Source organism: Ceratotherium simum, chromosome 7, assembly GCF_057802395.1.
Source record: "Ceratotherium simum simum isolate JZ-2026a chromosome 7, ASM5780239v1, whole genome shotgun sequence".
In the NCBI taxonomy this organism is placed as follows: domain Eukaryota; kingdom Metazoa; phylum Chordata; class Mammalia; order Perissodactyla; family Rhinocerotidae; genus Ceratotherium; species Ceratotherium simum.
Window position 1 is genome coordinate 54,461,461 of NC_141906.1, and position 27,330 is coordinate 54,488,790.

The 27,330-nt window shown below is 40.5% G+C and overlaps 1 protein-coding gene across 12 annotated transcripts in view; it reads left to right on the forward strand.

Moving 5' to 3' along the window:
- The first annotated feature begins 16,591 nt into the window (after positions 1-16,591).
- Positions 16,592-27,330, forward strand: part of YAP1 (Yes1 associated transcriptional regulator) — a 111,425-nt gene continuing 100,686 nt past the window's right edge. For 6 of the 12 annotated variants that reach the window (XM_014785214.2, XM_014785217.2, XM_014785213.2 and 3 more), the window contains exons 1-2: positions 16,593-17,327; positions 20,349-20,599. In XM_014785214.2, the coding sequence (XP_014640700.1) occupies positions 17,007-17,327; positions 20,349-20,599 (572 nt within the window). In that variant the 5' untranslated portion in view covers positions 16,593-17,006. Of the gene's footprint in view, positions 17,328-20,348; positions 20,600-27,330 lie in introns of all 12 variants that reach the window. The other 6 variants (XM_014785212.2, XM_014785215.2, XM_014785218.2 and 3 more) reach the window with 2 other exon arrangements.

Genomic DNA, 27,330 nt, shown 5'->3' on the forward strand with positions numbered 1-27,330 from the left:
GAACAAAATTGCATCCCTAACATAATCTATACCAATACAGTTGTGGAATTTTTACAGAAAGTTACAAAGAACTAAAACTATAGTTTATATTTGTTGCACTAAGATTCAAGTGAGTGCTCAATTTTCCATGTATGTTATTTTAGAAGCTAATTAATTCTGAATTGAAATTGTGGCAGAAAATTAAACATCTGATTGTTAATTAAACTGATTAATTAATTAAACAAATATCATTAATATGGATTGTTAGCTTTTAAAGTTTGAGTTTCATTTAATTACATTTCGTCATTGCATAAAGATTTACATCTCTGGGGCTATGAAAAGCATAACAATTCCTTTGCTTGATTTGTCCCACTGAAATCCTCAATAAAAATGTAACGTTCTGGGGGCCAGGCCAGTGGTGCAGCGGTTAAGTGCGCACGCTCCACTTCAGTGGTCTGGGGTTCACAGGTTCAGCGGCACCAACGCACGGCTTGTCAAGCCATGCTGTGGCGGCATCCCATATAAAGTAAAGGAAGATGGGCATGGATGTTAGCCCAGGGCCAGTCTTCCTCAGCAAAAAGAGGAGCATTGGCATTGGATGTTAGCTCAGGGCTAGTCTTCCTCACAAAAAAAAAAAGTAACGTTTTGAAAGTAGTTGTAAACTCTTTTATCACGTAATAAATGAAAACTGCAGCTGCCCCATAGCTAATACAAGAGCTGTGTGTAAACAGAGGAAGTTGCCCTGATGGTATTATTAGGTTGGCAAAAGGGTACATAGCAGAGTCTCTTAGTACTGTCCCCTCGTTACATTCGTAGAATGAATATGTAACTTAGATTTTTTTTTAATGGAAAAAGTGATTGACATGTATCCCAAAGGTGATGGAGAGCCTGCACAAGATGTTGAGACTTTGAGGCAGGGCAAGTTTGGAATATATGTTGCTGTGTTGTAGCGATAAGGATGATAATCTTGGATTTGAACCTGTGGATATATCTGGAAGGCAGCTGGCAATTGGGTATAGAGCTCAGGAGAGAGTTTGTTTTACTTCTAATACCTAGCACAATGACTTTACATATTAAATGTTATTGAATGAATATTTTTCAGATATGTTCATAATATCTATAGATTTTTTTAAATTGTATTAAAAACATAAAATCAAGAACAAGAAGGTACACTTGCTACCAGTCTTGCTGCCTACCATACACACCCCTACAACCTGAGGGCCCTCTCTTAATCAGTCAGTTGGTCAATCAACAATTCTTTTTGAGTACCAATTCAGTGCAAGGCACTGTGCTGTTTACTTTGGGGAAACATACACTCCCTGTAAACCTAGTAGAGAAGGTAATCTGTAAGAATGTGTCTATAGACAGTGATTGTTAATGAATTCAGAGATAGAAGAGATCATTGTGAACTAGGCCTAGGAAGGGTTTGGTCTGGCTTCTGTAGAAGAACTGGTAGGATGTCAACCACTGAAAAGGGGAGCAGTCCAGCCCTACAAGTAGAGAAACATGATGTGGCAGGGTGCTCTGAGCCTGACCCTGGGATGAAAGTTCAGAGGCAAAAGGTGGGGAACTGGTACTGAGGAGTTGCCCATGTTTTTTCTCTGCTTTAAAGGTGGAGGTAGACTACATCTTTGAGGAAAGATTGCACCATTGTTTTGGGAAAGTCATTTTAATGACCCATCTGTGATTATGCAAATTCTCTGAATTGAAAGGTATAATAGCATAGTAATAAAGAACTTGGCTGGGCAGTAAGATTGCCTGGATTCTTAATTCTGCCATTTCTTGCTGTGTGACTTTGAGCTAGTTATAATTTTTCTGTGCCTTAGTTGCCTCATCTGTAAAATGGGGAAAATAATAGGATTCCTTCATAGGTTATTGTGAAAATTACAGAAATTAATGTATATATTGGGCTTAGAATGGTGCCAAGCACATAGTTTAAGTATTCATTTTGGCTCTTTTCATTCTCTATTGAGGCAATATGAAAAAATCAGGAGCTAAACTGTCTGCCTAATAATGTAAAAAGCTTTCTTCCTTAAGATCAGAATTACCTTTCTACAGATTATATCATTATTAATTTGACTAAATAGAATGTAAGAGGTGGGAACACTGGTTTTTTACGCTCTCTCTGGACCCCAGAGAATGTAGAGGACCTAAGCTTGGACTCCAGGTATTTCTTTGGCAGCATTTTGTACACTTAGAATTATTTGCTCAACTATTTGTTATAATTTATTTAATGTCTGTCTTGAAAACAGGAACTGTGTCTATTTGGTTCACCCGCAATACCTAGCACAGTGCCTGGAACTTATGACACTCAATATGTGTTCTCTGATGACTGAGTCTGCTTGATGGGGAAGAGCTGGCCCTTGAAGTGTGACTGCAGGAGTGGAGAGTGAGGGAGCAGGGAAGAGTGGGCGACTAAGGTCAGAGAGCATCAACAGTGCAGTAGTTCCTTTCATTATCCCTAAGCCTGTTGTAAAATTTTGCACACTATTGTAACCTGGATTTAGCTGTACTATGTGGGATTAGATATGCAGCCTGGGAGCTTGCCTGGGACGAAACTGTCCCTGGAGAACAGCAGCAGCCTGTAGAGGCCAGCTTTGAAAGAGCAGCTTTGATAAACTGAGAGTGGAGGATTTTTCTGGAGTGAGAAACTAACTTTGGTGACAAGTGACAACAGAATGGTTCTCTGCGACTTGAGAGCGTTCTTCAGAAATTCTTAAAGTTACTTAAGGAGCGAAGGCTCACAGAATTATAATTTGGACATTCAAAAAAGGGCCTTAGACTGAAGACTGGAGAACTTGGGACATTTAGGACCCATGAGCAAAAAAATAAATACAGAGGCATAGAAACATAAGGTAGTTTGAGAGGACATGAGTACACCTGACTAGTTGGAACTGAAGAGTCCTCTCCAAGAGTTCTGGCTAATAACACAGGGGAGACAGATTAATGGGGACCTGGTCACTGAGGGCTGTGGGTACAAAGCTAAGAAATTTAAATCTTTTAAGTAGGTGATGTATAGCAGTCATTAAAGACTTTTGAGCAGGGTAATAGCATCATGAAAGTGATATTCTGGAAAGATTAGTCTCACAGTGATAAATTGGGGTGAACAAAGTCCAAAGATCTAATAGAAGGTTATAGTAGTTGTGAAAGCACAGATTTGACTCATGTGAGTTAATGGCAATGGAAACCTTTCTGGACATCATGAAGTATGTGACAATAGAATGCTCATTAGGAAAAAATCACATATCGCCCCCAAAAAAGTTTAGCTACTGGGCGAATTATGAAGTGTTGGGTATTTGAGGTACTAAGGAGTAGGAAGTGGGAACTGTGGTAGGAAGTTGTGGTCAGAGAGGGGAAATCCCTCAGCCTGCCTGTCGTTCTTGCCCTAACCCATCCTCAACCAACTTTGGTCCTTACAACTTTGAAAAACCTATGTCTGAAGGTTCTCAAAACTGACTGGAGGCTTCTTAGGAAAACTGTCTATCCTGAAGGCTCCTCAGTCATCCAGTTAATCAGCAAGTATTTGTTAAGAACCAACATCATTCCTTCTTCCACAAATATTTATTGATCACCTACTATGTGCTGGGCACTTTCTAGGCACTGCAGAGACAGAAATGAACAAAACAGACAAAAATTTCTATATTTGGGAGTTTACATTCTAGCGCCCATAACAGTGTTAGGTGCAATGAGAGATAGAAATACCCAATTACTCTCGAGAAACTTGAAGTTTTGTTGGTGACATGACACCCCATTTTTAATTTTTTTCAATCTGATGGGTGTGAAATTGTATCTATTATTTTAATTTCTCTGACTCTTTTGAGGTAGAGCATCATTTTATATATTTCCTCAAACAATGTATATTGATTCTGATGGGCCACTCCAGGGTTGGGAACCACTGCTGTACTCTCTACTTCTTTTCTGGTTTAAAAAAAGAGAGGGAGAGAAAGAAAGAATAGATAAGAACAAAAGAACAGAGAAAGAATAAAGGACAGGGAAGTATGCTGTCTCTTACAGTAAAAGCTGCATTAATTAGCACTAAAAGCAGCTTTTAGGCCCCATTTAGCAGTCTAACTGGTGCAGTCTAGCAGCTGGTATACCTGATATGCTCTAAGTCTTCCATCTCTTGACTTGGCACACATGTTAAAGTTCATTGGGATGGGCAGGCTAAACTGGGTTTCAATAAGGTTGAAATTTACCATTCCTGTTTATCTTTCTTTTTTTGTAAAAAGAAAAAATTAAGTCACCAGGCTTTAACAAACACTAAGAATCTGTAACTATTTTTTTTATCTTTCTCGATACTAGAAAGGTGTGTGAGAGAAATAGTAAAATGGAAACCACCTATGACAATATAAATTAACTTTTTTTTTATAAATTAGCTTTTATTCAACCAAATTTTTGATCAAGTGTCACCCTTTACTCCCTTAACGTATTGTAGAATAAAACATTTATTCTGCTTAAAAGTACTTATTTCATACATATAAAATAAGGCTAAACATACCACTGAAGTTCTGAGTGAACCTAGAGAGGTCAGAGTCAAGGATGGTCGATAATGAAAGGCCTCCTTGAGAAGGGGATTGAGGTGCATTTTAAAAGAAACGATAGTCATGGATTAGCTTAGAGGAGGAAAGATTTCTAGGTAGAGAGAATGTTCCATGCTATGGTGTAGAGGTAGGAAAAGCATGTGGAATTACAAACTTCCTTGAATAGAGCAGCAGATGTGCTTAGGAAAGTAGATTATTCAACTAGTGACTACGGTGTGCCAGGCACAATGCTAAACCTGGGGACACAGTGGCGAACGAAACACAAGATCACTGCTTCCAAAAAAGTTAAAATCTAGTGACAAAAAATATGGTCAAGTACATAAGGTAATTATAAATTAGGATTATTTTAGGAAATAAATGTAGTTAGTCTGAGAATATTCCTCTGAGGAGGTTACATTTGAACTGAGACTTAAGCATATTTAGTTCTCAGAAAATATATAGCATATGCAAAGGCCCTGAGATGGGAATGAGTTTAGTGTGTTCTAGGAACTGACAGAAGTCATTGTGAATGCAGCATAGCAGGCAAGAAAGAGTGGCATGAGTTGAAATTGGGAAAAGAGAAAGATCATGCATGTCTTATAGGCCAATGAAATGGGTGGAATTTAATGGTAGTGCAATGGGAAACTACTATAAAGATTTTTTGGGGGTTTTTTTTTGTTTTTTTTTGTGAGGAAGATCAGCCCTGAGCTAACATCCATGCCAATCCTGCTCTTTTTGCTGAAGAAGACCAGCTCTGAGCTAACATCTTTGCCAGTCCTCCTCCTTTTTTTCCCCAAAGCCCCAGTAGATAGTTGCACGTCATAGTTGCACATCCTTCTAGTTGCTGTACGTGGGACGCGGCCTCAGCATGGCCGGAGAAGCGGTGCATCGGTGCGCACCCGGGATCCAAACCCCAGCCACCAGTAGTGGAGCGCACACACTTATCCTCCAAGCCACGGGGCCAGCCCCGAAAACCACTATAAGGTTTCAAGCAAGGGAGTGATGTACATTTTCAAAAGAGCAAAAGATCACTATGGCTATTGTATGGTAAATGGATTTGAGAAGCCGTGGGGAAGCTATTACCATGGTCTAGTGAGAAATGAAGGCAGTTTGGGCAAGGGTGGTTTCAGTGAAGATGGAGTGGTAAGGGCTGAATTGTGTTCTCCCCAGAACTCATATGTTGAAGTCCTAATCCTCACTACCTCCAAATGTGACTGTATTTGGAAATAAGGCCTTTAAAGAGGTGGTTAAGGTAAAATGAGGTCAAATTTGTGGGCCCTAATCCAATATGACTGGTATCCTTATAAGAAGAGGAGGTTAAGGGGCCAGCCCAGTGGCACAAGTGGTTAAGTGCGTGAGCTCTACTGCGGCGGCATGGGGTTCACTGGTTCGGATCCCAGGTGCGCACCAACGCACCGCTTGTCAAGCCATGCTGTGGCGCATCCCATATAAAGTAGAGGAAGATGGGCATTGATGTTAGCCCAGGGCCAGTCTTCCTCAGCAAAAAAAAAAAAAAGAGGAAGATTGGCAGATGTTAGCTCAGGGCCGATCTTCCTCACAAAAAAAAAAGAGGAGGTGGTTAAGACACAGAAAGACACCAAGGGTAGACTATGTGAAGACACCAGAAGACAGCCATCTACAAGCCAAGGAGAGAAATGTTAGAAGAAACGAACCCTGCTGACAGCTTGATGTTGGCCTTCTAGCCTCCAGGACCATGGGAAAATAAATTTCTGTTGTTTAACCCACACAATCTGTGACAGTTTGTTATGGCAATCCTAGCAAACTAGAATATGGAGGGAAGTGGATATATTCCAGATGTATTTTTGGACCCAGAACCAACGGTATTTGCTGATGGATTGAATTAGGGGGTGGGGAATGGGAATTGGAGAAGTCAAGGATGACTCTCAGGTTCCTGGTTTTAGAACTTTTAGAAAAATCTGCTTAAAATATTTAACAAGAAACAGTCTTATGAAATAAAAAGGCAAGAGTTGAAGGCCTTGAAGTCTAGAAAGATGGGAGTTAAATGAAACGAGATAATGTATATGGAAGCAAAAGTGTCATGCAAATTTAAGTCATTGTTAACTTTATCATAGTGGTTGTTAGTGTATGATACATGATAGGAATCTACTATAGTTTTGAGTAGGAGAGCAAGGGTGAAAATGGCACTCAAGGGAAATGGGTTTAGAATCATAAAAGATTGATGGGAGCGGGAAAGGCCGGATAGAGCCTGGGAGACCAGCCAGGAATTGGCTTCAGAAATTGAGGTGTGAGCTGAGAAGTGTCTGATGTCTCTGGGAAGGTCAGAGGGACTGGAAACGTTTCAGTAAACAGACTCGCATACACGCATATGCACATTTACATACATATATACATGAAATGGCTGGAGGCCGGAAGGGAATTGTAACTAAACCACACAGGCAGCAATCCCCCCAAAGTAATTTTCTTAAAACTTTCTTGGGCTCAGGATCCATGCCTAGCACAATGCTTTGTACAAAAACTTAATAAATGTTGTAGATAGGATAAGTAATCTATTTTGCCTTTTTTAAAAGGTAGTAGTATGGTGGGTTATCTCCGGAGCAGGAACTGGAAGTTCTGGCTCTGTCACTGAGGAGCGGTATGGCTTTGGGCAAGTCATTTAACCCGGTGACACCCAACAGAATTTCCTGTGATGAGGGGAATGTTCTATGTCTGTGCTGTCTGATACTGGAGCTACTAGCCACATGTGTATCTATTGAACACTTGAAATGTGACTCGAGTGACTAGGGAACTGAATTATCTGTTTAATATGTGCTAGTGGCTACCATACTGGACAGTGCAGATTAACCTCTCAAGACCTTAAGTTCTTGTGTAAAAGGAGGGAGTTGGGCTAAGTGATCTCCTTTGCTTTTAGTACTACAATGCTATTATTCTAATTCAGCACAGCAAATTCACGTGCACATTATAAGTTCACATTTTGACTTGCTGAAACAAAAGATATTTCTAAAGAATGTTAAATTATATACTTTTATACATAGAAAATATGTAAATAATGATCTTCAAAAGTTTTAATTGTTTTTTTTTATAATTTTATTTTATTTATTTTTCCCCCAAAGCCCCAGTAGATAGTTGTATGTCATAGTTGCACATCCTTCTAGCTGGTGTATGTGGGACGCGGCCTCTGCATGGCTGGAGAAGTCATGCATCGGTGTATGCCCGGGATCCGAACCCGGGCTGCCAGCAGCAGAGCACGCGTACTTAACCACTAAGCCACGGGGCTGGCCCTTAATTGTTTATAAATGATGTTTTGGACAGTATATAGCATATATTGTGACATCAACAACTGGAGAAGAACATGGGATCCTTGGAGAGGATTCAGAGGACTGCAAGAAGGTGATTAAAGAGTTGAGAAATAAGACACTGAGTAAAGGTTAAGAAACTGGGATTGTTTAGAAAGAAAGACTGAAGGAAGACTTAATAATTATATTCAAGTATATGAAGGGCTGTTAGAGATGGTATCCAGATGTTCTCTATTTATTAGAACACAAGAAACTTAGGTTAAAGAGGAAATAAGTTAGATATTAAGAGGCACTTCCAGAGAGTTTTGTGTATTCTCAAAAGAACTTTAGTTTTTAATTTAATGGTTTTTAAAACTTTTACGCCACCTGTCATGTTGAAAATATGCATATGTCAAAACAATAGTCACAGAACGTTAAATAAAACTATAAACAAATTGGAATCACTGCTTAATAGATCTTTTAAAATAGGATTGATTGTCAGCTTTCAGGAAGGTTCAAGACATCACTTTTTGAGATCCTTTACAACATGAATATGTTACCAAATAGATTCTTTCAATTATCAAATACGTACTATATACTAGATATAGATATTTCTAGAATAAATGATGAGATTAAAGGGATACTTATCTATGAAATGGTGAAGATATTTACCTTGATGCATAATGTTTACAAAGCATGACATTTAATATTTATAGAATAAAAACAATGTGGAATACATTATAGAGTAGTGGTTCTCAATTGTTGACATGCTTCAGAATCAGCTAGAGGGGCTTGTTAAAATACAGACTGCTGTGTCTACCTCCCGAGTTTCTGATTCGGTAGGTCTGGGTGATGGCCTGAGAATGTACATTTCTAACAAGTTTTCAGTGATACTGATGCTGCTGGTTTGGGGACCACACCTTGAGAACCATTGATCGAGATTATAATATATTTAATATTTTTAGAAGACACTTTTTCGTTTTTAGTATAATTTAGTAAAGTATAGAAAATGATGAGATCTAGTAGTCTTCACTTTCATGCCTGGATGTGGAAAGCACAAGCCTGAATTTGACTACCTGTATTGTGTCCAGTGCCAGAGAGGCTCTTTGGGGCTTCCATTACAGGCCCCACTCAGATCTGCCCTAAGCCTGAAGGCTTCATACTCCAAAATTCTTCACATCCAGCTCTCAGAACAAACTTTAATTTCTCCCATATGGATAATTTTAGCTAGATTTTAGAAGAAATCTGATTTAAAATGATTTTTTTTACTGTAATATATATGACTTGACATTGAAAAAATGAAGCCTAGTAAGCAAAATGCGTCTGTAGTGGTATAATAGGAAATATATATATATTCAAAAGGAGTGGGTCTTTCTGTAATAGGCTTGACATGTCCTCCAACATACCAAAAGAACCAGATTGAGCAATTTACCCACGCCCCCAATATTTTCTGGAAGGTTGTCATACCTTGATGTATTGTTTATTAGTGTAGGCAACTAGCTCACCTAGATACAAACCTGAGTAGAGTTGCTCATAAATATTTTTTCTGCTTTCAGAGAAAAGTGTCCACTATACAACCAATGTCAGAGAAGCCCATAAGTGAAAAGTTGGCATTATAAATTTTTTTACAAAGCAGTATTGTCAGGGCCGGCCTGGTGGCTTAGTGGTTAAGTGTGTGTGCTCCGCTGCTGGCGGCCCGGGTTCAGATCCCGGGCGTGCACCGACTTACCGCTTCTCCGACCATGCTGAGGCCGCGTCCCACATACAGCAACTGGAAGGATGTGCAACTATGACATACAACTATCTACTGGGGCTTTGGGGGAACAAATAAAAAAAATAAATGAATAAAAATTAAAAAAAAAGAAGTATTGTCAGATACTGTGGCTTATCTCTCCTCTAAACACAGCTCCCCGCTCCAGCTGATACTGTGTAACTGAACAGGGGTGAACGTGATTTTGTTTTTTTTAAATAATTATTTGCATATACAGTAGATATCCATTTCTAAAGTGCTTTGAAATTACCTGTTCCATAAAATTGGTAAACAAATGACACTTTGAGACCTTGTTTGTCTTTATTTGCTTTGGCTTATCATAGCCAAAACCTAGGAATAAAACCAGTCTACCACCACTTATTGTCACATACGTCAAAGTAATGGATTTGGAATTAATGAAGTTCCCTGGGAATTGCAGCCCATACCTTTTAGCTACGTATATAGCTTTGTAGTGACCCTGTCTTCAAACATCTATCTGTGTGCTAAATCCCTTTTCCAATTCTGCTAATATCTGCTAAATAAGATCAGTAATTTGTACTAGTTTTTTGAAAAATTTTTTTAAGTTATTGGTAGCTTACAGCTATAAATTAGAGGTAGAGCTATGAGATTTGGGATTCCCTTCTATCCACAACTAGACTCGAAAAACAGTGTTCAAACCAACAAGGCTCTTGGTCGTTATCATATCCATTTATTGTTCACAGTTGTTTCTAGTTATTACAGAGGCATCTCCTTCAAGCCAGAGACTCTCTCAGAATTATTGATTAGCATCTAATGTGAAACATGCATAACATCAACAAAGGCTGTGGAAATAAACATTTTACATTTGCAAATTCAGAACATGAATTAGAATGAAAGAATAAGTAATTTCAGGACTATGTTAATTCACAAATACACACAAAATATCTTCTAAATATTAAAGTGGAGAACTCTGAGATAATGTGTCTGAGTTGAATAATCAAGTCCTCTCAGATCAAGCAGAACTTTATTCAGCAAGCTGTTCCTTAAATTCTTATGCAGTTAAACCAAGTCAATTAAATCTTGGGCCTTCTTAATCCACATGAGGCAATAATAAAAATTCATTCACACTTCTTATTTTATTTAATCCTCGTTATTATCCTATGAAATAGTCACTATTATATCAATTACTACCGATATCTGGCACATAATCAGCCCTCTACAAGTACTCATACAAATATTTCATCTTAATTTCATCCTCTCAATGCCAGACATATAGTTAGCAGACGGCAGAAAGACCCAGAAACAGGAGGGACTAAGCAGAAGCTTTGAGGCAATGAAGCCATGAGTGAACAGAAATCATGAGGAAGAGAGGGGAGGAGAGGCTTCTTCAGTTTTAGCAGAAAGGGAAGCTGAGTCCCAGTAGTGGATGACTGTGAAAGGGGAACTTACGAATAGAGAGTGGTTGATTCTGGGGGATTAAGAGATTGCCGCCCCACGCCCCCAACCCCTCTCCAGCCCCAGTGTAGGCAGAGCTACAGTGAATCCTGAGCAAGATATAGAGCTCCAGGAAACCCAGCTCCAGGTGCTAGATTGCTTCTTTCTCTCTTTCTCTTTGTGAATTCTTAAAATAGACCCTCATTAACTGAGGTAACCTGTATCCCTTGCAGTATGAAAAACCCTAAAAAATATATTGTCCGGTAAGTTTTTTAAACAACTCCTTCAGAATGAAAGACTGTCTCTTCACCCTTTCAATTTCTGACTTCCCAGAAATCAACCTAGCATTGTCCTTAACATTTAACGTTAAGATGATATAACCTTAAACCAGCACTTATTAGTCAACAGAAATAACTAAAATATTCCTTAAATGACAGAGTTCCTACACTCCCTTATCCTTTTACATGCATAAATTTGTCAATAACCCTTTTGAACTGTCTAAAATTAAACATAATATTCCCAATGGGGAGTTTGAGCTCTGGAATCACAACTGTAGATTCAAATTCAGCTCCACCACTCACCAGCAGTACAACTTTGGGCAAGTTATTTAACTTCTCTGTGCCTCAGTTTCCTCATCTATAAAAGGTGGTTTTTCATTTTCATTTTTTTTTTGAGGAAGATTGGCCCTGTGCTAACATCTGTTGCCAATCTTCCTCTTTTTCTTTTTTCTCCCCAAAGTCCCAGTACCTAGCTGTGTATCATAGTCGTAAAGTTGTAGCTCTTCTATGTGGGACTCTGCCTCAGCATGGCTTGATGAGTGGTGAGTAGGTCTGCACCCAGGATCCGAACTGGCGAACCCTGGGGGCCGCCAAAGTGGAACACGCAAAGTTAACCACTACACCACCAGGCCAGTCTCTAATTTTTAATTTTATAGAGTTGTTATAAGGATTAAATGAGATACTCCATTTAAAGCATTTAGCACAGTGTCTGGCATAATGTTAACTGTTCCTTTTATTCCATCAAGAATATTTGAAAATTCAGGCAAATTCACTAGCATTTATTAAGTGTTGTAAGTCTTAGAGGTATATAATATAGAAACACCTGTCTGGTCTGTGGAGACTGAATTTTCAAAATTGGAATCATGGCAGCAAGTTAGTTGTTTGAGATCCAAACCCATTCCTTTACTTTTGGGCTCTGGGATCCCTCCTTACCTCTTTCCCCTCCTTCTTTTCTATATTAATTGAGCACCTACTATTAAGCATTGCTGGCATAGGAATAAAGAAACGAGAGGCACTGTTGCAGAAGTACTCAGAGTGGTGTCGGGGGCACAGACACAGAAAAATAATTACAACAAACTATGGTAAATTCTATGCTGGAGGTGGTGGGCGGATTCTGTGAGAGCCCAGAGAAGAAGCCACTCACCTACTGTGGGGTGGAGACCAGTGAGAAGGGGAGCGCCAAGGAGGGCTTCATGTTAGGGGTAGACAAATGGGTTAAGTTTTGAAGGTTGAGTACCAAGGGAAACCAGGTGAAAAGGGGAGTAAGGGAGTTCCAAACAGCAAGAATAACATCTGCAGAGGCCAAAAGGTGAGAAGGAAAATGGCTTATTCAAGGAACCACAAGTGATGCAGTGTGCCTGGAAAACAGAACATATATAGGTGAGTCGCAGGAGATTGGTTGAGGAGAGAAGCAAAGACTAGAATGGTTAAGGCCCTTATCTGTCATCCTAAGAGATGTGAATTTGTCCTGAATTACATCACAACATGATCAGACTTTTATGTTGGAAAGATCACTCTGACATCAGAATAGAAGTCTGATGGAGCCACATTAACTAGAAGCAGGGACATGATTTTGGAAGCTCTGCAAAAAAATGATGGGAAGTGAAGTAGAAGTGGAAATGGACATGGAGCTGGGCAGCAGACTTAAGAGAGCTGAAACAAAATCAACACACGTTATTAACCAGTTGGATGTAAGTGATGATGAGAGGGAGGCGATTAAGAGGACGCTCAGTTTTCTGGCTTGAACAAGTGGGTGGATCATGATGCCATTAACTGAGATAATGAATCAGAAGGAGGATGTGGCTTTGGAGGGTGTGTCTGTGGTAGGAAGTGCAGGAGGTTAGGGGTAAAGAGTTCGGTTTTAGGTGTGTTGAGTGAAAGGGTAAATGAACAAAAGGTGAGGAAGTGAAGAACAGTCATTCGGACTGCTCTTTCCAAAAATGTAGCTGTGGAGGGTAGGGCTTGTAAGGTTGTATATATGTTTCCACAGGTTCAGAGGAAGATTTAGGGATTTTGTGCATGGTGACCTCCATTTCTCTGAGCAGATGGAGGTGATATAATTTTCTGAAGGGTAGGGAGATGATGAATAAATGTGATGAGGAGAGTGGTACAGTTTAGAATAGCCATATCATGAGAATGATAAGCTAATTGCAGACACAAGGAAACCTGGTTAAAGACAATAAATATGGAGGGGCACCAATCCACTCGCCTGTGAGATTCCCTCCAGCTGTCCCCAGGAACCTGGGTGTCAACTAGACTTTCCAGAGGCTGGGAGAGGGCTGGATACTTCTTCTTTTCAAGTCCCCAGTATATTCAGTCATACCGGAATGCCAAGAGAGGGTTATAAAACTAGAGTACATTTCAAATGCTTACACTTAGCAAATTAATACTTTTAACACACAGTGATTACAATGCAATATATTTGTGCTATTCACCAGATAATGACAGAATTTACTTAAAATATTAATTCATAATGCATTACAGATAGTGTCATTTGGTAATAGGACAAAGTTTAAAGTTCTACAGTGAATGCCTTCTTGTAGTCATGTCAGTACATCTCTGGGATGATAGTACAACCTCACTTGGACAAAATGTCAAAAGCTTTGATTGAAGCTTTCAATGAATGTTGGGCACGGACCGCCATAAGCCTTAGGTGTTGGAATGGAAAAGACAGATAACTGGATTATCCAGTTTAATAGATCCAATTCACTAAAATACATGGGGCAATGGAATTGAGGGCATAGATGATTATGAGAGGTTGAAGCAATGAGTTATGATTTCTAAAGTGAATTGTGAAAGAAGTGAAAACAGGAGGGAGTGATAAGTTGGTAGAAAAGAGAGAGGTGTGAGTAATGAAACCAGAGAACGAAATGGCTATGAAGAGAATAGTATAACTGTTGGATTTTGCAACTGGAGTATTTCTGGATGACAGGGTGTGGATACAGGAACAGGCAGCTAAAGTGGAGTGGAGATGAGGGTCCACTGTAGTTGAGAGGGCAAGTCATTGTAAGACTAGTGTTTTGAGATGGTTATCTATACAGATATTGAAAATGATCCAGGATAATGGTGGGTCTTTGTATGAAGAAGGCAACTCCCTATCTCAAGGTTCCTTAAACCGATAATTGCTCTAAAAGTGGGGCTGGAGAGGAAGAGAGGAGACAAAGGATTGCGTACATGTTATCTTTATCCCATATTAACCCATGATTGAAATTTTATAAATGAGGAATAGTAAATTACAAAATCTTGGTTGATGCTACAGCGATGCTTACAGAACATAACTCGAAACAGCCTTTCAATCCACTTATCAAAGTAATTTTGTTCTCAGTTTAATGGCAGGTGAAACAATATTGAACAAAGCAACCTCTGCTGTACCCTAAGCCCTTTAATTATAGTGTTCATAGTAGTAAATGCTCTAGTTAAGCGACAGCTTCCATTACAATCCTAGGTGTTCAATCACTTTGGTTCTTAAGTTTTTTTTCAGTTGAAGTTTTTAATGCATAGTTTCTGGCCAAAGTCTTTGTTTGTGTGGATAGATTATTGGATGTGAGATGAAGAGACTGCCAACACGGCCCCTGAAGGGGGTTGCTGCAAAGGAGAGGCCATGTCACTACACGTGAAGTAATCTGTGAACATGGGACAATGATAGCTGACATTTATGCAGAACTCACCACATGTCAAAAACTGGGCTAAATACTTACTTTATGTCCATTGTCTCATTTAACGCCTCAACCTATGAAGTAGGTGTTATTACCCCTGACCCCAATATTAAGGAAATTAAAAAACAGGAAATAAGTAACTTGTCTGATGTCTCACAACTCGTAAATGGTGGAACTGAGATCTGAAATCAAATCTCTATAACTCCAGAACCTACACATTTGTGGTTAAATGCACTTGACATTTGGGGATGGGAGTGGGGATAAAACCAAGAAGCAGTCATGGGCGTCACTGATTCCTTTTTTCAGAGGAAATGGGAGTCCAGAGCAGCTGATTAGAATCTTGCCTTACAATCTTGAGGGTCTGAAGCCTCTTCCCCTGGCCCCACCCTACCCCACCAAGTGATACAGATTCTTCCTCAGAATTCTCCTGGGCAAGTCCTGGCTGGAGGAAGAGATTATCTTTTTGCTCAGGGGACATTTTCTTGCTTAATCCTATTTATACATCTGTTTCACTAGCATTGCAGACAAAATCATTAAAACAAGCTAGATTTGTTTAGAAGGGGTTAGTGGATTTAAAATTAGAGTGATGTACAACTCTGTGAATATACTAAAAACACTAAATTGCTTAAATGGACGAATTCTGTGGTATGTGAATTGTATCTCTATAAAGCTGTTTTTTAAAAAAAATTAGAATGTATGAATTAAAAAACAAACTTTCATTGCTCTTGAGTGATTTCAAATGGACTCCTTGCATATAAGACTGCCATATACAGAACCAAGTGAGCTCCTCGCCCATCCATTTCTTATTCAGTCAACATTCACAGAGTCCAGTCTTGTGCCAGGCACAGGGATGAGGGGTAGGCTCCCATCCCCTCGAGGATGAAAGGCAGGTACACATAGGAATGCTGTAACCGAAGTGAAGCACTGATTTTTTGCGTTGAGCTTTTCATGACCATGTTGCAACTCTGAGTGTTAAAAAAAGTTTTCACTTTTAAAAAATGCATTTTTTTTAGTAAATTACATTGAATCACACATCTAGTCTCAAAGCTTCAAATCACAGTAATCGTTTATCTCTTTCAAGTGGGTTTTTGCATATGAAGAAGTTTAAAAAAATCAAGTTAATGTTAAAAAATGGACCCTTATTAAAATCAGTGCCAGTCTGGGGTATCTATTTTAACTTCAACCTATCCTTGAGGATTTAAGGCCGCACTGGCACGCCGGATGGTCACGTACAGCTAACGGGAGGGCAGTTTAAGTGGATTTACACGTCCCCTCCCCACTCCTTCGGGCCTTCGCATCCCGGGGCGAGCTGGAAGCCTGTCCGCCTTTCCCGAGGACTGGCGGCGAAGGCGCCGGGCTGGGCGGTAGGACTCCCTGCGGCCAAGGGCGGCCGCGTTCTCCGCAGAGGCCAGGGTTCCGACCCAGACTGGACTCAACGTTCGTCGTCGGGCCGGCCGCCCTCCCGTCGCGGAGGGCCAGGCACGCTCTCGGCCCCAGCGCCGGGAAGCTCTGGCGCAGGCCGGGACTGAGGGCGAGTGGGTCACGTGTGGCCGGGAGGAGGGTCGGAGGCCCGGAGTCTGCAGGAATGTTGTAACTTGCAGGGAAAAGTTTCCCTCTGCGGCCGGCCGCGGATCCCGTGCGGGCGGGCGCGCAGAGGAAGGAAGAGCCGGGAGGAGGCGGAGCCGGCGAGCGGCTCGGGCGGGCGGGCGGTTCTCTCAACTTTAGTTTTGGCGTCTGAGGCGAGTTTCTGTCTCAGTCGGGCGCAGCCGCCGCCGGGGAAAAGAAAGGGAGGAAGGAAGGAACAAGAAAAGGAAATAAAAGAGAAAGGGGGAGGGGAAAAGCAACTAGCTGTCCGGCATCCGTCAAGGGAGTGAAGGCAGAAAAGTTCTCAGGCGCCGCAAGTCCGGGTCTCTCGCAGCCCCTCCCGAGGCGCAGCCGCCAGACCAGTGGAGCCGGGGCGCAGGGCGGGGGCGGAGGCGCCGGGGCGGGGGATGCGGGGCCGCGGCGCAGCCCCCCGGCCCTGAGAGCGAGGAGAGCGCCGCTCCCGCCGCCCAGCCGCCCTCGCCGCTTCTCCCGTCTCGGCCCGACGAGCCGGGGCGTCCGGGCGGAGCCCTCAGCCCGCCTGGTCGGGGTGCGCGTCGGGGGAGGCAGAAACCATGGATCCCGGGCAGCAGCCGCCGCCTCAGTCGGCCCCCCAGGGCCAAGGGCAGGCGCCCGCGCAGCCCCCCCAGGGGCAGGGCCCGCCGTCTGGGTCCGGGCAGCAGGCACCCCCGGGGTCCCAGGCGGCGCCGCAGGCCCCCCCCGCCGGGCACCAGATCGTGCACGTCCGGGGGGACTCGGAGACCGACCTGGAGGCGCTTTTCAACGCCGTCATGAACCCCAAGACAGCCAACGTGCCCCAGACCGTGCCCATGAGGCTCCGGAAGCTGCCTGACTCCTTCTTCAAGCCGCCGGAGCCCAAATCCCACTCCCGACAGGTAACCTCACCGCCCTTCTCCCCGCTAACTCGTCGGGCGGGCCCCAGGCCCGGGGGCGCTCGGGAGCGGCGGCCGCAGCGCCGGCCGGGGGAGGGGGGCCCCGGGAGCTCGAGCCGGGTGGGGGCAGGGGACCTCGCGGAGAAGTGGAGGGACTGGAGGCGCCCGCTCGGCCGCGGTGCCCCGCTCCCCACTCCTCCCGGAGTCTGGGGCCGAGATTTGTTTTTCCCCCTCGGAGTTTCTCTCTGCCGATTGCAGCCCCGGGGGCGTGCTTTTCCCCTTCTTCCTTTCTTTCTTTCTTCCTGGGGTTCCCGGGAGGTTGGCGGGAGTGGCGGGGGAGGTGGGGAGGAAGGAAGGGGGTGGGGAGAGCTGGGCCCGGGCCGCGGTGGGCTCGCACAATGCGCGCGCCGCCGCGCTCCGCACCTTCGCCGCCGCCGGGCCGGGAGGGGGAGGGGGCCCCCCTCTGGCGTTTGTGTGTGGGTGAGTTGCCAGCGGCGGCCGAGTTTGTGAAGTTGAGCCCTGGGCCCCCTTTCCTTCGGGGCCTCTCGGTCCACTTCAGTCTCCTGGGGAGTCAAATAATTGTTCTCTTGTTTTCCAGTGTTGATTAGGGGTGGGGGTTCAACCAGTCCATTTAGTTTCTTGCTCCTTCTCCCCCTCCCCTTCCCCCTCCCCCTCCCGAAAGCATTTATTTTCCTCGCGGCCCCGGCGCTTTCTGAATACAGGATCCAGACTTTCCTGGAAGTTGTTTATGGAGTTAGCTTTTACTCCCGCGCTTCCCTTGCGCCTTGGAACTGGGGCAGGCTCGCTCTTATCAAACTTCGTAGGTTCACGTGTTGGTTTCCCAGTTGTGGACTATTATTTACAGTCTGCTGAAATGCTTTTAAATTAGCCACATGTGCACGTTGCGCAGGTCCTGAGTTGCGCTTTACAATGCCTTGGTTTTAACACAAGCCTTTGATAATACACTGCAGGTTGACTCATAGGCCGAGTCCTGCCTAGTTCAACTGTGATTAAAAGTTAATGTTTGGGAAGCGATGACTAAGTTGAGGCTCGCCATTGCTTTTCTAATTCTTATTGAGGATATGAACATGGCTGTTCCACATAGACAACATTCGATTATTTTGTCACCTTCATCCAGCAATGAAGTGAAACTATTATGAAAGTGTTAACATTCCGACAGGCCCCAGTAGATTTGTTTAGTGTAGGTTTTCCTTCCTTTCTTTTTTTTAAAAAACTTGCTTCAGGCTAAACTTCAGCCTAGGAACTTTGTCCAAAAGTTAATTGGTTTTCCAAATACTGCAATGTAGTTAGTCCACTCGGGCTGTAACTTGAGTGGAAAGAAGAGTTATCACCCCCACTCTCATTCCCACTCCCCCTCCTGTTTGCAGGCCTGTTGTATGTTCTGCCGCAGACTAAGGGGGTTTTGGAACTCAGAGAAACTCCCTTAACTTGCTGACAAAAACCTGGGTTAAGGAGGAGGAAGGAAAAACAATTTAGCTGCTTGCCGAAACACTTCAGTTTGTAAGAAGTAGACTTAGGTATGCTTTTTTCTCTTCCCCCTGGAAGTGGGTGTCTGGACTCATTATGGATAAATGTGTGTTGGCATTGCACCCTACAGACTACACAGCTATGCAGCTAGTTACTTAATATGTTTTGAAAGTATAATACATATAGGACATTGAATTCCTCATTTTGTGGCATGTATAAGCCCAAAAGAATTGCACCTGAAAAGTGTACTTAGACTTCTAGTAAATAATTGCACGTGAATCCAGCAGTTTATGGATTCGTACTATTCATAATCTATAGTTTTGTTACTTTTTAGTAAGTTTCTTAACTAAATGTTGTGTATGTGTAAGTTTGCCTTTTGTTTCTGCTAATGATTTCCTAATTCAAATTTATTCTGATGGGAAATTCAGAAATGTACTCGACTTGGCTGTAAGGAGTAAATGCCTCTGCTGATTGCTTCCAGTGTCCCTTTCTTGCCTATGTGAATCTATGAAGTTCTATCTTTTTGATGATCAAATCCTAAATCTAATCAAGGAATTTAAATAACTATACTAGATTATGAATAGTATGAATGTGGATTGTAAATACTATTGTCCACAAACTATTGGATATAAATTCATTCATATATGTGTTTTCCATTTTTCCATCATGAAAGAAGCTATTTTACAAATGAGAAAACTGAGGCTCTCAGAGATTAAGATATTTGTTCAGTGTCACGCTAACCAACTTGGACTAGAACCCAGTTCTTTAGAGTCTGAGTGCAGAATTTCTTCTGTTATTACACAGTTGAAAATATGTAAGTGTGTAAGTTCTTAAGTTATAATTGAACTGTTGACATCTTTATCATCTAGGTACAAATATATGATTGGGTTTTCATTTCATTCATTAGTTGGCTTTTAAGAACATTTGGATGGTTCTGAATCTTTTGCATTCATTAAAAGTTGTATAACTTGTGATGATTGCTTTATTAATTGCATTTGTCCATGGTGAGAAAAAAATGACAATTGTCACGTGTTTAGGGCTTGGTAGGAAAAAATCACTAACTACTTAAAACCTAGTTAAAAAAAAAAAGAAAAAGAGCATAGTTATTATATTCCTTGGGTTGTGTTTATACCTGGAACATTTTAGAACTTGGAAAAACACCCATACTGCCTTGGCCTTTTAGAAATTAGATTTTAAAATTCACCACTTCTTATTTTAGGAATGTTTCATTCTTTCTGTATTATTGGTTTCTAAAATATGTAGAAAGCATGTCTCATGTGTAATAGGTAGAAATTTACTTAGGTGGCCTGCTCATCAATAAAATTACGAATGTTTGTAAAAGTACATATTAAAATTACATAAACCATTTAAAAGTATCCATCTGCAAACCTGTATTCCTCTCTGTCAAATATTAAATATTCTAATTTGCCTTTGGTACTTAGGTATTTGGTTGCAATGAAATTCTATCTAGGAAATTTAAAGGGACTCACTTGAAAGACAATTTTTAAGAAATTTTCCTTTTAATATTCCTAATAGGCCAGTACTGATGCGGGCACTGCAGGAGCCCTGACTCCACAGCATGTTCGAGCTCATTCTTCTCCAGCTTCCCTGCAGCTGGGAGCCGTATCACCTGGGACACTGACTCCCACTGGAGTAGTCTCTGGCCCAGCAGCTACGCCAGCTGCTCAACACCTTCGACAGTCTTCTTTTGAGATACCTGATGACGTACCTCTGCCAGCAGGCTGGGAGATGGCGAAGACATCTTCTGGTCAGAGATACTTTTTAAAGTAAGTGAAAATAATGGTGGGAGATAGTGTTCTAAAAAAACATATTTTGGAAAACAGTCCAGTGACATCAATATAAAATGTCATTTATTTTTATATTTTACTTAATATTTATGTCAAACTCAGTTATATCTTCCAAAATTTTTTTTTTTTTCTGTTTGATATGCCCTAAATACCTTCTTTAGCTTGGGTAATATTTTGAAAGATTGATTCTGGGTTTAGAGCCTTTTAATAACCTTTTCTTTTGTGGCAATTTGGATATTCTCATTTTGAGTTTGTGCCAAACCTACTGATTAGCTTAACTCAAAACTGAAAGAATACCATGAAAAATTTCAAATTGTGGGAATTATAAGGCTGGCATAGGCTTATGAGATATGTATAGCGCTACTTATATTTTTTTAAATAAATATTTTATTGGTAGAACTACAAAATAAGTATTTGGGAGTCTAATTTTACAGTATTTTAGATTGTGAAATGACTAACCTTTTAGCTGCGGTTTGATGTGATTTATCCATTTTTTCCCCAAAATGTGAAGAGAAATATGAATTTTCAGGTTTGATATGCAGTCACTCTGGCAAACTTCTTTCAAGCTAGCAGGACTTCAGGACAGAAGCCCTCTTCTCTGGGAAAACAAAAACAAAGGCATTGGGTTATTTATTTTTGTCAGCCTTTTTGTCTTTAACAAAGTGGCAAAATATCATTAAAGCTGAAAAGATCAAAATAGAATTTTATCCCCTGTCACTTTGAAATTATAGATGAGACCTTAATATTTTTATCTGGCTTTTTGGATTAAGTGTATACAAAATGGTTTCTAAAAGTAATTATTATAGACTGAAATTGATGTTTTTAAAAAGTTGCTTACTTAGTACTGTTTAATCAGGTTGAGATAATGAAGTGAAAAACAATCCAAGTTTTGATTAAGATCTGTCTTGACAATCTCCTGAGGCAAATGTGACATTTATTTATTAGATCAGATAATTCAATTAATGATACTGTTGTGTGTGTCTCAATAAGTATTTTATATTAAATGTTTCTTGGTGGGTAGTTACTTTGTAATGTAAGAAACAGTTCTGTGACAGTCTTATTTAGGAGAATGGCAGAGGAAAAAGTTAGATCTTGAAAAGTTTCTGCAGTTTTTTGGCCCCTTTCCTGCAACTTTTTTCTTCTTTTTTTAATTCGTTTTCTGGTGTCCTGGTATCCATTTCAAAGGGTCAGGTTTCAACCAGAACAATAAAGTGCCTGAGACTGGAAAGTACACACAAGTCTGGCAAACTCATCTGCATGAGCAAGATCATTTGTTCTCAAGCAGACTTCCAAAATAAATGATTGAAAGAGCTGCTAGCTGTGAGGGATGTGTCTTGAAAGGAAAAAGAGTGGAAACAAACCAGGTTGTTAGGAGGAAAAAGAAAGGCTGTACTTTTTTGGACCTCTCCCTGCTGGGTCACAGGCTGACCTGGGGAGATTTTTAAACAACTTAATAGCTTGCTTGCCTCCTTTCTTTGGTTCATGCTGTAGCTAAAAGCATAAGGTTAAAGAGCAACATTTATGCTCTTCTTAGTCTTTTGTATCTGTAATAATTGCTTGTAGATGGTATTTGCCTCTATTTTCATTATTTTGAATGGTCTTTTTGTTTTGAGCTGAAATAAATATTCTATAATTTATTTTTAAAAGTTTCCAATGGTTGTTACTTTGACAAGAAATGTTTCTCTTAAAGATAGTGATAAAGATGAATTAGTGTACACCCCCCCCCCCAGCCAAACACCCCAATGGAGTGGGCATGGAGGGAAGGTAAACCAGGCCAGAATAATATGAAAATTATGCCATATGAGTAATGGTTGCAGGAGTGGAGAGAAGCTTACCTGGAAAAGAAGCTGGGAAAGAGGAGAGAGAAACATGATTGTTCTTCAAGATTTTTGAGGGATTCTCACGTGGAAGTAAAATTAGGCTTGTTCTATCATAAGAAACATGAGGTTTTTGACTCCTTGGAATAATTTTCTCATATCAAACCTTTCAGAAATAGAATGGTTTTCCCTGAGAGATGGGTCTGGGTCAATAAAAGCAGGCAAAATCAGAGGTTAGTTGGTACGTGTCAGGAATTGTGGAGAGGGCACGCTAAGCATTGGATGTGGAAGATAGGTACTGTGGGCTTATAAAATTTCATATTTTTCTAAGGAGTATCTATTTCATGAACAATATGCCATTTGGAGAAAAGTTATAAAAAGATTAGTTCACGTCCAGTTTTTAGCTACTTCCATGATATTATGGGCTGTATGAGTTGTCATAACTTATTTTTGTGTACTGCACAGATAAATGAGATTAATATCTACCCTGACTGAGTCAAAGATGATGGTGAATGAAGCTTTTGGAGCCAAGTTGCTGTTGTCCAAGTTCATCTTTATCCTAGTTTTGATGGTTTAAAATCAGGCTGTCTTTGCAATCAGTACTTAGATGTTTTCCTCTTGTGTCTAAAGAAGATTCTTGTTGCCGGCTAGATGTAGAATGAAGATTTAAACTATGTAGTTCCATACTTTACACTCATTTCAACAGTGAAAAATTATATCTTACTATACATCTTCTTAGATACTTGTTGGAACTAACTTTTAAGTTACAAAGTATATAGTTTATTGAGATTTATACTTGGCATGAAGAAATCTGACCATCAACGGTCCAAACATGCAAGGTGATGTAATTTGATTGAAAACTTAGAAATGTTGACTTTGGAAACAGCTAATTGTTGCCTTGTGACCATAGATGAATAACTTTTTGAAGTCCGTTGTTCCATCTTCTAGTTTCAAGGCAGCATAATTACTGAAGGATTATGGGCAACTGATGGTTGGTATTTTCAAAGCCTTCCCTAGGTTAGTAAGATCTTCTGGAGAAGACTTGTACCTTAGCTTGGCAAGTGATAAGGTGAAAGTGTGGTACCAGCTGCATTTATCAATGACGCATATGCCAGCTTTTTATGATTGTGAAGTACGTAAAAAAAAGTTTTGTCTGTATATTACATATAATATTTGTTCTACTGAATTTACTGTTTAAAACTAATTTCTTCAACATTGTATATTGAGCTTTTATTTAAAAAGAATTCTTTCTCTTTATTACTCTGAGAATTATTGCCTTCTTCAGCTGTCTTATAGTTTTCCTACAGGAAATAGTTCTTCAAGTAGTTGGTCAACAACTTCCTATTTCTTTATAAGCTGTTGAATAACTTCCTGAATTAGTATTCTATAATATCTCTGGTTATAAGGAATGTTTTTACTTCTCAGATTTATTTTATTGAATCTGATACCTTGTAAGTATTACCATGTACAAAGAACTTCTTGTATATAATGTACCATACAGGACCTTATAATTTGATTTAAGAAATCTGATCCAATGATTTTAGAAGTTTGTGGATTTGCACTGTTTTAATAGTGATCGTCTAATTTTTAAAAGGTCATTTTGTTTCTCATTTCTATTTATCATTTTCTGAATAACTGGCTGCAGTGTTTTTAGTCCTTGAAATTTCAAGGTTTCTTGTGGCTAGGATTTGATTAAAAGTTATATATATTGAGTATCTTGATCCATAGTTTAAAAAGGTATTTTTTCAGAGATTTTCAACATCGCACAGCATATATAACTTAGCCAGTATCCCAACATTAAGTGAACTTGCCTTGCAGCTGTTATTGATCTCTGTTAAGTGGTTTGATTCTTTTTTTTGCTATATATTATTTCAGAAATGAATGCTCCACTGCCCTAATTAAAGCTGCCTCAGAAATGTATCAATTAAAGGAGATGAATTAAACCATTTCTTGTTATAATTTGATCTATGCTTCTTCTCCCAAACGCTTACCCAGTATAAGACTGTAAACACACACAATGTATATTGTTACCATAATGATTAGATGTTTTATAATATTTTTTTCTTACAGCAATCTTCTATTCATGTCAAGAGTTTTTAAATTTTATTTATTTTTTATTTTTTTCCCCCAAAGCCCCAGTAGATAGTTGTATGTCATAGCTGCACATCCTTCTAGTTGCTGTACGTGGGACGCGGCCTCGGCATGGCTGGAGAAGCGGAGCGTCGGTGCACGCCCGGGATCCGAACCCAGGCCGCCAGCAGCGGAGTGCACGCACTTAACCGCCAAGCCACGGGGCCGGCCATGATTAGATGTTTTAAAAGGAAACAGTTTCATAAAGAATAAGGCTATTCTGGGGCCTGCCCGGTGGCACAAGTGGTTAAGTGCGCACCCTCCGCTGCGGCGGCCTGGGGTTCGCAGGTTCGGATCCCGGGTGTGCACCGACGCATTGCTTGGCAAGCCATGCTGTGGCGGCATCCCATATAAAGTGGAGGAAGATGGGCACGGATGTTAGCCCAGGGCCAGTCTTCCTCAGCAAAAAAAGAGGAGGATTGGCAGATGTTAGCACAGGGCTGATCGCCTCACAGATCAAAAAAAAAAAAGAATAAGGCTATTCTGTTTTTTGGTTTCTTGCCATATCAAGTGTAACCCAAGTGATTTCCCTTTAAAAATGAAAAGCTTGTAATATTGCTGTTAAATGTTGATTAAGCTGCAAAAAGTTCAAATTGCAGTCACAAAGTATTGCCCTATCTGACAGGAGGCCCGATCTCTGCCTGTTTGTCTTGCTATTGAGGATGAGTGGAGAGAGAAGATGAAAGTATGCCCTCAGCTCTCAGAAAAAATGCTTGCTTCTGCTCAGTGGGTGGGCATCCCGGGGAAGAATGGCCCACAGTGCCACAATGATTTAGGCAGAAAAACTCTGGAGGAACTGTCGAATACAGTGGCAGAAAAAACACAGTTGGAAGATAGTGGATGTGACGTATTAAATAGAACATAGAGATTAATTTATTTTCTGGGGGGGAAGAAATGAGTGTTTTTAGCGTGAGCTAAGAAAGATATTTAGTTAACAAACTAGATGTTTAAATGCAGCAGACTCAATTGGCTGCAAGATGGTAGCCTAATTTTCTTTAAAAAATAACATTCAAAAAATATTCCTCCCCAAAAGCCTCATGTTAACTATTAAGGAAAAAACCTAGGTGGTATTTGAATAGTTGAAACTTTAAAAAAAGCATTTTTGTGGGCCGGCCTGGTGGCGCAAGCAGTTAAGTGTGCGCGCTCCGCTGTGGCAGCCCAGGGTTTGCAGGTTCGGATCCTAGGAGCGCATCAACGCACCGCTTGTCAAGCCATGCTGTGGTGGTGTCCCATATAAAGTGGAGGAAGATGGGCACGGATGTTAGCCCAGGGCCAGTCTTCCTCGGCAAAAAGAAGAGGATTGGCAGATGTTAGCTCAGGGCCGATCTTCCTCACAAAAAAAAAAAAAGAAAAGCATTTTTGAAACCCTGAGGTCAGTTCTCATTAGTAATGTAGAGAAATATGTTTTACTTTATAGTTAGAAAAATAATGTAAATTAGTATCCTAAAATAGTAATGCTAGCATGACTCTGAATTGCTGTTTACCTTAAGGCTTTTGAAGATAAGTAAACTCTAAACCTAACCTTTTGGTTGAAAAAATGTATAGTGAAGTTTAGGTTTAGGGCAAATCAGAGTGAAGTCATTTTAAAAGTCAGTTGTTAAGATTTAGGATTATTCAAGCTTAATTTGCTACCTTCACTTATAGCATAATTTAGCCATTAATTATGGCTTGAAAGTTTAATAATAGTTGAGTAGCTTTGTATAAAAGGGAGGTCTTAAAGAGCTGTATGGTTCCATAACTATGGTTACTAAGTGATGCAGTTTGTACAAAAAAGGCTTCTGATTCTAGGATTAATCAGAACTTCAAGCCGTGAAAGGGACATTGCTGTTTTTATGAAGAAGAATTGCTCCATGGTTCTGGTTGCTCAAGTACTGTACCACCAGATTTCCTGGGAACAAGTACTGCCACCGTGGAAGCACTTCTGTTTGTGTAGGGCTTGACCCCTTCTAAAAGCAAACAAAGAAGTTTGGTATAAATCACAACAATTCTTTTTTTTTTTTTTTCCTTCTCTTTGATATTTTAGACAAGAAAAAGTGGTCGGTAGTTTAATCCTCATTTGGCTCTTAGCATGAGAAGAATCATAATCTTTAACACATCAAATTTGATAAGATGTTGTTACTCTGAATAATGTTGCAAATTAACAAAATAATCCAAATAGAGGTATCTATTACAATACTACTGTTTTCTTCCACCAAATATTTTCAGAGCTTTATTTGTGTTTAGCGCTGTTACTTATTATCTTCACTTTAGTGTGCTTCTCTATCTCTTCGCAGGATAGTGTTAGTCACTAGGCTTAGCAAATTCTTCAGCTGGGTCCTGATTTGGGGGTGGTGAGGGTACATTTTGTTAAACGCTCCTTTCTTCCTCTTGTAATTGCTTACTTAGCTTTTTTGATAAATGCATGAAAACTTAAATATAGACTATTTGATTTGGGGTTTAGAGTAAAGACGGCTTTATTCAGAGTGCTACTATGTGCTCTCACAAAATTGAATGTGGACTAGAAAGTTGTTTGAAATTTAACTTCTCACATATCCTGACGTGATGGTAATATGGAGCAGGCTCTTGGGAAGGAACTAAACCCTACCATCTTACCTACCTAGGAGGTGGGAGTAAGATGTGGGGTTTTTTTCTGTACAAGCATGAATGTGGAGTTATTTTATATTTATAAAACTAACCTCCCTCCCTCTTATTCCTCCCCCATGTATCTCATTTTATGGATTTTTAATAAGGTGTTTGTTTTTTGTTATAAAAATAACATGTGCT